This window comes from Ixodes scapularis, unplaced genomic scaffold (assembly GCF_016920785.2).
Source record: "Ixodes scapularis isolate PalLabHiFi unplaced genomic scaffold, ASM1692078v2 PGA_scaffold2__306_contigs__length_199485367, whole genome shotgun sequence".
In the NCBI taxonomy this organism is placed as follows: domain Eukaryota; kingdom Metazoa; phylum Arthropoda; class Arachnida; order Ixodida; family Ixodidae; genus Ixodes; species Ixodes scapularis.
This window is the reverse complement of record NW_024609857.1, coordinates 143946063-143959319: the sequence shown is the minus strand read 5'-3', so window position 1 is coordinate 143959319 and position 13257 is coordinate 143946063. Positions and strand designations below refer to the sequence as shown.

At 46.2% G+C, this 13257-nt stretch overlaps 1 protein-coding gene across 1 annotated transcript in view; it reads left to right on the top strand.

Annotated features, from left to right (window-relative positions):
* The window catches only part of LOC115326954 (enteropeptidase), a 52945-nt gene extending 40916 nt beyond the window's left edge, over positions 1-12029 (top strand). Inside the window, 1 exon segment of the mRNA XM_042292054.1 lies at positions 11760-12029. Within this exon segment, the coding sequence (XP_042147988.1) occupies positions 11760-12029 (270 nt within the window).
* The last annotated feature ends 1228 nt before the right edge of the window (positions 12030-13257 follow it).

Here is a 13257-nt window from a genome sequence, read left to right as displayed (position 1 = left end):
CTGACTGGACCGCTTCTCTGTACAACGCTTTGTACATACATTTTCGTAAGAATAAGCTAAAAAAACCTCTACATTTCAATATTTTTTTTTAACGATAAGCAGAGACATGCCAGTAATTTCCTGCCCATGATTGCTAAGTTTACAAGTCCTACAACCAAATGCGGAAGGAAGGTTTTCAATTTTCCCGGGGGGGGGGGGGGGGGGGGGGGGGGGGGACAACCCCGGCTTCGCTCCATGGGAGAGTTAATGCTCTCGCATTAATAACTGCGTCAGAAGCGGGGTGCACGTGTAAAGTACGTTCATGCCGTGACAATTTAGCGCTAAGGTTATAAAATGACACCACACGATTTCAGTAAAGATTTTAGAGGCATACTCCAATACCGTATTATGCTTCACGGGACCGCAACTTAATAGATCATATTACAAAATGGGGTCGGAAGACGAAGACGAATAGAGTCATAAGCTTCAGTCGCTGCTCCATGAAATGTCACGGTGTTTAGGTTTCGCACATGTGAACCCCGATTATGTTTTCTTTTTGCTTAGCGCAAGTGTACTACACCAATTGTAATAGTCCGTTGTAGTCCTCGTTATACTAAAAAGTTTTAGCATAGCGTTACCCCAATTTACCATGGGCCACGGCGAATCTCCTGGCGCGTTAGAAAGCAAGCTTCGAAGTCGCAACGCGATCGCTTTCGGTAGCAATAGGCCCGTAGCTCTCAAGTTTTGAGCAGCGCTCCATGCGAGTAAACAAGAATATTTGGCTCGCGTTTCGAACGTGCGTCATCACGCTTCGCCACTACAGTTTTTTCTACTCCGTTCCATTCTAAGTGCCAGCGTAGCAGAGCCTTCAAGAGCGAGCTCAGAGCTTGGAGTGTCCCTTCCAAGCACGCGCAGTCGTGCAGTGCGAGCATCGTTCGGGGGAACATGTTTATGCAAGTAGCTTCAGCTTCGCTATCACGTAAAGGAAACATACGGGCTCATGGTAGCTATGAAAGAACGCAATAAAATGATAATGCTGAATGGGACGCTGAGGCCACGAGCTGCATGATTCTTTTTTTATTTTAGTTTTTATTTTCTTAGACGTTTTGTTATCGCGCGTCCACAGATGCTGACAGATGCTTGCATTCGAACGTGGCACGTGCAAAATCGAACGTTACAGCGCCGCCTGGAAAGTGCTGCCAGCATAACATGGTCGCGTCTTGCGGACGCGCTCGCGCCCCCTGTCCCAGAGCAACGGATCTATACCACTCCGCGGGCACGTAGCCAGGGGGGCGGCCCATAGGGCCCGGCCCCCCCCCCCCTCCCCCCCCCCCCCCGAAATCTTCCATTTTGCTGGGACCTCCTCTCCCCCCTCCCCCTCATACAGCATTTTGTCATGGGCGGGCCCCCCCCCCCCCCCCCCCCTGAAACAAAATCCTGGCTACGTGCCTGCCACTCCGTACGGTAGCCTGAGGTAAGGCTATGCCGAAACCTTGTCAGCGAATTTTAGTACAGCGTACGCTAAAGATAGCGGGCCCTGTGCGTGCGTGCACAACTGTACTTTGAAGGGATGACATTGAGCTCCCGCTAGCAACCCAATGCATGCTTTGCGTAGACTATACTCTCACTCGTCATTGAGATCGAGACGCGGAAGAATAATCGCGTGCAAAGAAGCATATATGAAGCGTGTGCATTGAGTATAAGGTGCGATGTTCTGTCTAAACGAATATTTGTTTCCCGCTGTTTTGGTAACGAAATAAAAATCGGAGGAATTGAAAAAAAGTATACATAGAACCAACAAAACACTTCGATAATAGCAGAAACAGATATAATATAATTGCTGCCAGGCTTTGATGACTTAATTTTTCTATTTTTTTAATTCATGATGTAGCTTACTTTTAGCACACACTCCTTTCATCTAAAGAACAAGACCACCATTCAGAAGTAACCCACCTCATATGCTGCAATATAAGTAGGATTCCGAGTTTTCGGAGTTTGCTTTTCGGCAAATTTGGAGGGTGTTTCTCCGAGTTTAGTTCTTGCCTAAAATTCTGATTTGACTTTTTTTTAGTTCAATTTTGTTAGAATTCGAATTCTACATAATTCGTAGGTCAATATTGCCGTGATATACATTTTCTAAAACATAGAAAAAATAAATGATATTCGAGGATAAACGTGCGCTTAATTCAAAAGAATGCGCTTGTATATATTGCCGTGCGCGCAGTCAACGATCCGGTATTTGAAAGCCAACTAGAGTGGCATTTCCCGTGACCACTGGCCTTGTGCTCTGAACAAACTTGGTCGTGCAAAAGAACTGTCTTTCTTTTTACATTGTGGCGTCGAAATTCGAGATTGACTTGGAGAATTAAAAAAAAAACATTTTACCGGCGAGTTTTTTTAGATTATCAGATTTATTTGAAAACAAAAAAAGCTCGAGGTACACTTAAGCACTTCTTATGAGTTGTGGATTCGAAAGCATGAATGTCGCTCTTGCGCGCGTCCTCGTGAAGTTGCCGCGCCTCGCTGACATCGGCCGTGCCTCCCCTTTTGTTGGCGCGCGGGCACGCAGCGCATTGGGGTGGCGCTGATTGAAACTGACGCGCGGCGGCCTCCTTCGGCTCATTTACTTGCCGTTTGCGAGGTTTTTTGCGTTGCTTTTTGCGTGGCTTCAAAGCTGGAATGCCTCAGATCGCGGCTTCACGAATTCATCTGCCGTTTGGCGCGGCTGATGACGTCGGCTCGCTTTATGGGACAGTTAATGCTTTCGCATTAAAACCATAAATATAATTAAGGAGGTGTAGCCAATAGAAAATACACGAAATGTAGAGCGCCATCTGGTAGAGCGTCAAGACCTACGTCCGCCACCTTGATAGCGGCGAGAAAACGAAACCAATGACCCCAACCGGCAGAGAACCCATGTAAACAAGCGACCGTGCTTCGTACGAGATGTGCGATGCCAACGCGTTGTTGAGTTTTGCTGCGGAAGCAGCGATATACCTTCGATTCGTGCGTAACGTGAACGCAAACGTAGGCAGGGTTTGCAGTTTTATTTTGTTTATTTGTTACTTTACAACCAGCGTTTGATAAAAACAATCGGTGACAGCTTGAAAAAATGCGGACGTTATCGCATCACAAAGTTTTACCGTATTTGTTTCTAAATTTGAGGGTTTTTTTTTTCTTCTTGTTTTTCTTGATGCGACAAAAGTTCAATGCAGTGGCGGATCCAAAAGGGGTGGGGGGGGGGGGGGTGACGGGAGCGGCCGCCCCCCCCCCCCCCCAAACAAAGTCGACCCCCCTCCCTCCCCCCATCTCGGAGGGCAATTTGACATGGGTGGACCCCCTTTGCATGCAAGAAAGAATGGAAGAATAGTATCCTTAAAAAATTTTCCGCCCCCGCTAAAACGGAGTTCTGGATCCGTCCCTGGTTCAATGTATGCGGTCGAGAAGCAAAGCACAATGATTACAGTTTTAATAATCCACGCCACCAACCGTCATTGAGGAAGCGTATGGCTAAAAGTGAACAACAAAAACTGAAAACACCACAGAGTCCTTCATTCCAATGCCGTATATTAAAGACAAAAGGATTACTTTAAACAGTAAGAAAGAATCTCACTGCTTAGCAGCGATTTCTATGCTCTTGATCTGGCGTCGGTAAACGAGGATTGTTAAATACCCGTAAAACTGAATTGGAGAGTTTGTCGATAAAATATTCTTGAAAATTTAAAACGCGGCTTTGTAGGATAGAAAACATAAAAGACACGGACGACGTGTCTGTTTGCTCTCAAATCTCACAGAAACAGGATTTGCTGTCTTTTTTGTCGAACGCCAAGTTCGATTACGTCATTTGGTTAGGTTTATTGCAGTGGCTAAAATGTCGATGTCGGCGGTAGCTAAAGTTACGCTGTAGGCGTCGGGTGGAGCAACACCAGCGATACCAAATTCATTTTACGACCTCCTTTTTTTTCTCTTTCTCTTATTACCAACAAAATGTTGGCAGTAGGGGAAAGTCAGTGCTGTCACTTTGCCAGGTATGAACGAATCTTCATCAACCGGCGCGACATTCATCAAGTGCGCTTGAGGTCGACGCTCTTTGAAACCAATTTAGCTCTTCGCAACGCCTGAAAACTGTTTCCCAGGTTACAGTTATCTTTGCAATGACTCAGAGCTTTCCACCAATTAAAACTTTCGCTAGCAACAACCAAAATAAAATAAAAAAACATTGAGTATTGTGCATAGGAGTGGAGCAGTTCACCGCTAAACAGTAAAACTTCATGCGTCCTTATGTCAAAAAAGAAAAAAAAATAGTTGTTCTTAGAGATGAAAGGTATGACGGTCCAGCTCTTTGGTCCATGCTGGGTGATCGGAAATCAGAAAACAATACAATTGCTGAATCACAATCAGTGGCGGAGCGTCTCTGGCCTGGAAATGCCGGGAAACTGAAACTGAAATAGTTTGACGCTACCAAGCTGGCCGCGTATACAGTAATGCCAGACCACAAAGTCGTATGCGAGTCACTTTATTGTCTCAAGCTATATACCCTGCGAGTCATCACAAAAATAAAATATCACGTATGCCTTGCGAGCCAAGAGCGCGCGCTCGGCCGTCGTCCGCACCCTCGGCATTAGCGACACGTGGCCGTCCACGCCAGTACCCAGCAGACGACCTAAGAGAGCCGAAGAACGACATTCATGTTTCGCATTCACAACTCACAAATGCTTAGGTGTCCTCGGAATTTTTTTTCCTGTTTTCTTTGCAAAACTGTGTTTCGGGTAATCAGTCTTTCATTATGAAATTTTATTCTTGCTATATAGACGCTTTGCAGCAGCTGTGCACGAACGCCGCCATAACTGATCTTCAGTTTTCGTTTCCTCTTATTTCGTTCATTTCACTTCATCTTTACCATAGCAGTCCAGGTTATTGCCACATTAGATTCAACTGTGCCCTTTTCCAAAGCATCGGCCTTTGTAGAGGATCGTCGACTACCGTTTCAGTTTCTCGGCATCTCGGTAAGACAAGAGAAGGTCAGCAATGACGGCTGTAATTTGGCGCGTGTGTAAAGCGTCTATATATTTACATATTATTTTTTATACGATAAAAACCCATTCATGCGGTAGCGTTTAAGTACGCGCATACGTGACCTGTCTCTTGTATTTCACTTCCGCTCGCTACTTCTGACTAGATAGTCCCCCGCTTGCTCTGCGCTCGTGAATACCGCAAGGTCTAGTCGCTCATTCTTCGCTTAGCTCGCGACTACTTATACACCTTTTCCACAAGGGCGCAGCTTGAGTGTCGTAACTCCTAGTATGCGTTAAGACATCGCTTTTATCTCCCCACGCTTCTGGAAGGTGTTCACAAAAAATGCGTGAACGTCAGACATTCTTGTTTTGCCTCTGCTATATTTTCTCGCATATTCCAAGTTCCAATGTCTTAACTTTTCGTCCCGCATAGCAGATACACAACCCACGTGGCTGAGAACAATAGAAAACTAGAAACGTCTATATCCTTGTTACACGGGCAGACTTAACTGCAGTTACGGTAAGCCACACACTGTTAGCAAAAATAACACGCCCAGACGTGTAAACCGTTGTCCCATAGCGGACACGTCGAAACGTGTTCGTTTTACACGAGGCCATCTGTGTTTTTCGTCTACACATGAGTTGCTGTGTAAACTTAACACGCTACACCGTGTCTGCCTTCCGCAAAACCGTTTCGAGCGTGTTCCTTATGAAGCATGGCGGCCAGCGGCCGAGAACAGGCGAGAGACGAGCCCAGCGAGCCGCGCGCCTTTCAGCCGAATTGAAAGCACACAGGGCGCGTTAGTTCTCGTTCGATGTCTTTTATACACAGTAAAGTCTCCAAGCGCCGGACGTAGCTACTTGCAAAGGTACGTACGTGTGTTGTCGGCGGTCGGCGGCGTCAATAGCTTCAACGAGCCGCTAGACAAAAAAAGAAAAAAACGAATGCCGAACTCACATGGATAAATAACTTGAGCAAACTATTTAGAATCGGGCGGTAACTTGCGCCACCTATCGAGATTTCTAGCAGCCTGTTTTTAAAAAAAAGACGAGTCTGTTAACACTGGGAACGACCACGGCCACACAGCAACCCTACATACAACGCAGGCAACACAGCACACAGCTACACGGCACCGACATATACACAAACACAACAACCGACAGAACGCCCGACACTTCCTACTCGATATCCATTTCTCCCCGCGGCGCATATAAACTTGACATGTGCCGGTGAGCTCCTTGGTCACTGACCATTACAGATTTATAGAAGAATACACAAAACACGGCGCAATGGACAGCCGTGTGTTAGAACTGTTTGCATTTAAAAAGTATGGAGGCAAAATCTATAGTGCTAGTCCGTTGCAATAAATAATGATATGTTAACAATAAATCTTAAACCGGTCATGAAAAAGTTCAAATTTTTGTTATTTTCTTGCTTGACCAGTGTTATGAGCAGTCCGACTAGCATGAATCAGATAGAAAAACAAATTATTGGGATTTTGTCATTACGTATACAATAATAAATGAAAATGATCCTTGCGCAAAGCATTTTTTATATATTTTTGTGAAGGACATCCGGACATCCGCCCAACACTTCACTTCCGCTAGTTGCAGCAGTTGCAGTACGGGAGCAGACGCCTTCACTTTTGGGGCGTTTTGATGCAGTTTGTTGTCGTATGTCGTGTCGGTGTCGAGAAGAGCGGTGGGGCTTGGGAGTTTGTGACCGGTGTTATTCGTGAACACTGGTGTGGGGCGCTGATGCGTCTTTTTTTTTTATACTGCCACCACCCCGAACTTTGAAGATACACGGGCCCGTAACAGTGTATTATGCTGAATCGCGAGCTCCTTCTCTGTTGACGTCGCTTTCCTGGTACCACTCGTGAATACTGCAAGCGTTTAAACAGTGTGCACCGTCTCGCCTACATCCCCGGTGACGTACTCGACCTGTTGAAACTTATTGCTTCCGTCATTTTAGAGTACGCAAGGCAGATATCTCGTTGTTCTGGTTTCGGTTATAAAAGCAAGGTAAAACGCTCGTAGTTCCCGCCCCCAGTACACGTTGGACATCTTCCACACTTTGACACCGGATAACTGAATGAGCGAGGATTTACATTCACTTCCGAGGTTACTCTCGCCGCTTCCTCACCGTTGAGCAGCAGGATGAGCTGGCGACAAGCCGCGGATGAAAGGCTGGAGCAGCCCAAGCGCACTCGGTGCCGATGCGGGCGACGCGGGTTTAGGAGGCCAGCACAAACCGTGGCCATTCCAGCTCTTCGTCCTGACACGGTGTTGCAGAGAGCAGGGTAAAATACAGCTACACGGATCACCGAAGCAAACGACTGCTATCTTAAATCTTGGCTTGTGATTGCGCCTTTGTAGTAGATCATCTTATTCGTTTTGCTGGAGAGACGCAAACGACGGGCGTAACAAAATCGCTTGCATATTCCGCATATCTCACAAAAGCATTTACCCCGTCACCTTGCGAAAAGCGCGAAACACGGAGTCCGCACCGTCCTAAGCTTCCCGTTTTTTACCTGCTTTAGAGCAGTTTGTACCTGCTAGTAGATATGCCTACTGAAACTGAAACAGGGCAGTGCCAGAGAGAAAGAGACAAAGTTGAGAAAGCTTGCTCGCTCTCTAATTTCTCAACTCTCAAGTGATTGTACCATAATAAATGCACCAACGCGTCTTCCAAAATAAAGAAAGAGCACTACGTTCACAACATAAAAAATGGTCTCAGTACATGCATCTGTGGGCAGGTAGGAAACCTTGCCCTTATTTATTCACGCCGCATGATTGCCGCAACAAACTCGTTGCAGGACCGAATCATACTCGAGCGGTGTGCGTCGCTATGCAAACGCAGTCCAACACGAAGCATAAAAAACGGCAGATTTAAGACAACAATCTGGAGTCCATTATCCAATTAAAACAACGTAATTTTGTTGAAAACGCCCGCTGCTTCTTACTCACGGTATGTGTCGGGATACTTCCACAGTTCGAAACGGAACGAGGGAAGATTTACTTTTAAAAACGCTCGCAGCGTCCTCCCGGACCAGCTGGACCGGATCAGCTGACGACGACGGGACTGTACCCGTTGAACCTCCACCACGCAACAAACAATTTGCGCTCCGTGTTAAAAGCGTGGTTCAAACAGACCCGGAATACAAAGCACCGCACCACACACGACGAATGTTTCAGCTCTTTTTCGCATCGCCGGGTTGCACCAAACAGTACGAGATCGCCGAAGTCAACGCCGCGCTGTCGTGAACCTTGGCTTGTGGTTGCGAACTCGTGGACCCTGTGACTCCCTTCGCTTTCAAAGCACACACGACGATTACGAATGCTACTTTCCGTCTTCCAGGAACATAACAGGGGCACTTCTCCGGTCACGTCTTCACTATGTGCACGCAAACTCCGAAGCTCTATGCGAAGCTTCTCGCGTCCCGTCAAACCAAAACAGTAGCGACGCCATGCGTACTTGCCAGATTTTCTCCGGTCAAACAAAAACAACGAAAGCCAACCGGCGCTTGCTTCCAGCGTACATCGGCGTTGCGCTTGCGCCGTGGCCAGATCGCCAGATCGCTTGCAGTTGAAGGTTGAATCAAAAACGAAACCAACTGCAATGTCACGTGTTCACATCGAGGACACGCTTTTTATATCCATTTTAACTGTTTGGAACGAATAATTAGACCCATAACTTTATTTGTGGTGTCTAAGAAACTGTTATCAGGACCCCTAAACTAAATACAAACATGGGCGACATGGAGCAAGCCGCATTGCCATCGACCAGAAGATGGCGGCGAGCCCGGTAAGCGTGGGTTTCGCCAACGTCCTGCGACATGGCGCAATTGCTTTTGGTGCATATCTGTCTCCGAGACATGTTTCTTTCCGCGGCATTTGTCTCGACGGTCCTTTCTAAGTGTGTCCCCAAGCATTCCGGTGCTTCGATAGCCGGCAATGCCGCGATCGTCGACGGGGGCGATGCCTGTTTTCGAGGTCGGCTACACGGTTATGCGTGTATGACCGAACCAAAACACGTTTTTTACAAGCTCGCATGATTTCTGAACAAATTATCCGTTACTCATCGTGTAAATTTATGGTAATTTGTGTAAATGGCGTGTTTTTCACCCCAAATATTCGCCAAATACACGGGACTTGCTAACAGTGCAGTTACCACACAATAGGGAGTTTTAGAATAGCGCACGCTAAACTTTGCTCACGCAAAGAATAGCGTCGTCGCCACTGCGCATGCGCCGAACGCTAGCCACGTTTTGTGCTTTGCGTGCGATATTTTAGCGTACACTATTTTTAGGAAATTGCGTGCGTACGCAAAGAGTCTTCGCGCTCCTCCAAGGAGGATTCGTGATGAGAAGTTGGCTAAAGCCAAGACGAGCACAGTTGAAAAATGGCGGCTCCCAGGACCATGTCTGCGGCCGCTTTGGTGGCGTTGTGAGTGCGACGTCGGCGGCATCCTCGCGACGTTGATTTTCAATACGGGACGACATTGCATCCGATTTGGCAACGATCACCGGCAACTTGTTTGCGACGCGCGAACATTTCTCGGCGAAAGTCAGCATTTCTCTTGTCGAGGCGACGCAAGCGGACACAACCGGTCGATCGCCCGTGTCCCATTCTCCTGTTTAAACAAATCTAAAATGTTACTCTGGATCAAAAAAATAAAACATTTTTTTCAGGTTACAGCATTTCGTATGTGAAATAAAAATTGTGACTGTATCTTGGTGGTGTTGCAAGCGCGAGATGCTTGGGCTTTCGCGTCGCGGCCAGGTCGCAGTGGAGAAATGCTGTTCTAAAACTCTCTTGCGTAGTGTGCGCTAACGCATGCGCTAAATTTAATGATAGCGTGCGCTAAAATTGCGTACGTTATTCTAAAATTCACTAATACTTGCGGAGAACATTCCGCGGCTACGAAGTCAAAACTATGGTCGCACGTGTGCTCGAGTATCTTGAGCGCCCAACAAAGCAGTGCAAGCGCACTCTTCACCTCTTCTGAAATAGCTATCCGAGAGTATAGTGCGGTAACTATGGTGACGCACAACAGCAGTTAAGGTTAGTTAACTGCGGTTAAGGGTGTCCGTGTAACACCGGTATAATTAGATGCGCTACTAATTTTAAAACAAAGCTACTTAGTTACGACTTATGAATACGGCTGTTTATTTTTACGGAAACTACAGTCACTGATAATTTAAGAAACGCAGGGTGCGGTATGTTATGCTTCACGCTTCTTGCTTCGCGATTAGTTCCTAGTGTTTTACAGTATTTTTTATAGGCGGTTAATCCTCCTTCGTATTCTTCGTCTTTTATTTCATCTCCGGTCATCTTGCAAATTTTTTAAGGGCTAATGCCAAAACCTGATTGGCTGCGAAGCGATAATGAGATAGTCGGTACTCAGCCACGCCTTTTTTTAAGTTGGCAGTGACTATATTCTTCAGAGCTTTAATTCGCAAGGAAGACGAGAGATGTCTTCCGAAGCTGTCCAAGTTAAAGTTTGGGCAGGTTCGACGTTTTCAGACTTATACCCGGAAGTAGGACAAAGGTCCATGCACACTGCTTGTAGCTGCTGCTTTAGGGGGGCTTAGGACTAGTCAAGCTGTACACACAGCTTTTTTCCAAAGCCCCCACCAACACTGTACCTTTCTTGTTGGAAATAAACCTATTATTAGGTTCGACAAAAGGCCGGCTTTTACGCGCATGTGCAGGGATTGAAAACGAGTTTGCTACGAAACTAACTAAAACCATAAAACCATAATACGTTTGCTTTTATATAGCATGAACAGTGACAGGCATTTTCGCAAATCTAAAAAGAAAAACTAACGTATAAAGTGCTCTTATTTTTGTTTTCTTCAAAAATTCTAAATTGTTGTTTGGAAGTCGGGCAACGCTGTACAAAAAGGCAAACTTCGTCGACTTTTTCCGTACGTTAAAAGGTTTAACGAAACAGTAAAACCCTGAGGTTGTAGAAAAGTTGGCTACATCTCTAATGATGACAACCTCAGTGCTCCCAGACGGTTAAGCTTTTCTTTTTTTTTAAACACAGGAAGCGTTTTTTAACATTTTTCCACAAGAATACCGTAACAAGAAAACAGTCACGAAAGACTGTGACGTCACGTGACATCATGACATCATCATGACGCCATAACATTATATGAGCCTGCCCATTACGTCACAGGATTTCGCCATGACGTAATGGCGTTGCAACATGATGACGTCATCCTGACGCCATGCGATTTGATGACGTCGCGTAACGTCATCAGGGCACGGAACATGACGTCATCTGACATCATGTGAGATCGTGGCGCCACGTGACTTCATGACGGTGAGTGAAATCAGTCATGTGACTTGGTTACGTCACAGCCATTTTACCTCATGACGTCACGTGAGACGTCCCACACACATAGCATGTGCCCAGTTCATTCTCAACATTTTTACAGCGGAGCTGTTAAGGGCTAGTTTCCCCAGGGCCGTGTCCGCCAGCAAATAAATGTCGACAGAACACTGCGGACAGCTACCGCCATCTATGAGCGACGGCAGTAACTAGACAACCGGCTGCCGCTAATAGATGGCGGCAACCTTTCCAGCCTTTCCACGCTTGCTTGCCGACTTCCGGCCGGCCATTACTTCATTCCTGCCATAGTACACCTTCGCTGGTCTCATTCTTGAACAGAATGGAAAGACTGAAAGTTTTTTGTGATCTTCGGTCTTTGTGAGCACAATCAAGCTCATCTTGAATTGGTGTAAATGTTGCAGGCGGACAGCGGGTCCCCCGTGATGTACGAGGAGGACGGACAATGGATACTGGATGCGATTGCAATCGCGGGGCCCACAAGCTGCATCTTCAACGGCACTTCTCCTTATTATTATCTAAGGGTCTCACATTTTACGGAAGCCTTTATCAGACCCTACCTGAGCTTTTCTGCCAAAGCGGAACAGAACTGCAGCGGTTTGTGTGCCAGCACAGCTGACATAGAAAGATGCATGCTAGAATTTTACGGAAAGGGTGAAAGTTTACAAACCTAGAGCAATAAAGAACAAGTATTATGGATTACCACCTCTTTCTTGTGTATATGCGAGGTGTGTTCAAGAAGTTCCGAGGCTGATTTTGTAGCTTAAAAAGAGAGGAAAGCGTAGTGATGCGCGCGCAGCAGTCGAAGGAAGGAACTTTCGTGCTCGTTATATACCAAAGAGCGTCGCTCTGTGCACATTTATAACTGCACTACACGATTTTAACAGCGAATATGTTATAGGATAGGATCTGGGGGAAAAAATGCGTCCATGGATGTTAACAAAAAACTCCCGTTTAAACAGCGCTCCTTCGTTCCGATTGGTCTCGGCAAGTATGAATAAGTAGAGGGAGCAACCCGCTTGAGTCAGCCTTTCTTGGCATTATTAGATAGTGAAGTACTAATTTCTTCTAATCATCTACCCGACTAATCTCAGCTAAGAGTGCGCTGTGACGAGGCCACCATGGACGAGGCTGAGGACAGAACGCGCGGATCTAACCTTCTTTTCTTTCCCTTCCGCGATGCTAATAAAGAGACTTGGGCTCAATCAGAGAATACTGTTCTCGAGCTGTGCCTCGAAAAATCGGGGTTAGAACTTGCCCATAAGTGACCATAAGGCAATGATCACTTTGGTCACTAAGAATGAAATAAAGACAATTAAACAACGATGTCATGTACGCGTCGTCATTGCAATCATATATAAATCGTATAGATGTATAGCTGTCGTAAAGTTGTTGTAAAGATAACAGCTTCGCTAGTCCTCCATCTTCACGTGAAGTGGATGGGCTTTAAAATTTTTTGTGACGTCATCAGACGGAAATCGAGGACAACGTGCTTTTTTAAAGGGCAACTCCGCTTCATTTTTGATATTTAGAAAGTTATGTAGCCCTCTTCAGTATCATATAGGAAGACGCCATGTCAATTATTACGATCTTATTCCGTTTATATATTTAATAAACTGGCCAGCAAACCTTCAAGTGAGCCAAGTCGCCGAAATCTGCCAACTCTAGCGCGCGACGTGAGGCGCAATCGTTAGAGCAGTCAATGTGACGGAGTTTGAGCGGCAAACGTTGAGCCACTACGTCAGAGGCATGACTACGTCATTCTCACGTTTTGTTTGTTTTTACTTCTCAAAGCGAAATTGAACGATGACGTCATGAGTTTCTCCTCCTGGTGTTGGCTGACCGGGCGTTCACGTGATCACCGTAACGCGGATGCGCTAGTTTGCGCTGCCCTGCGCGCTG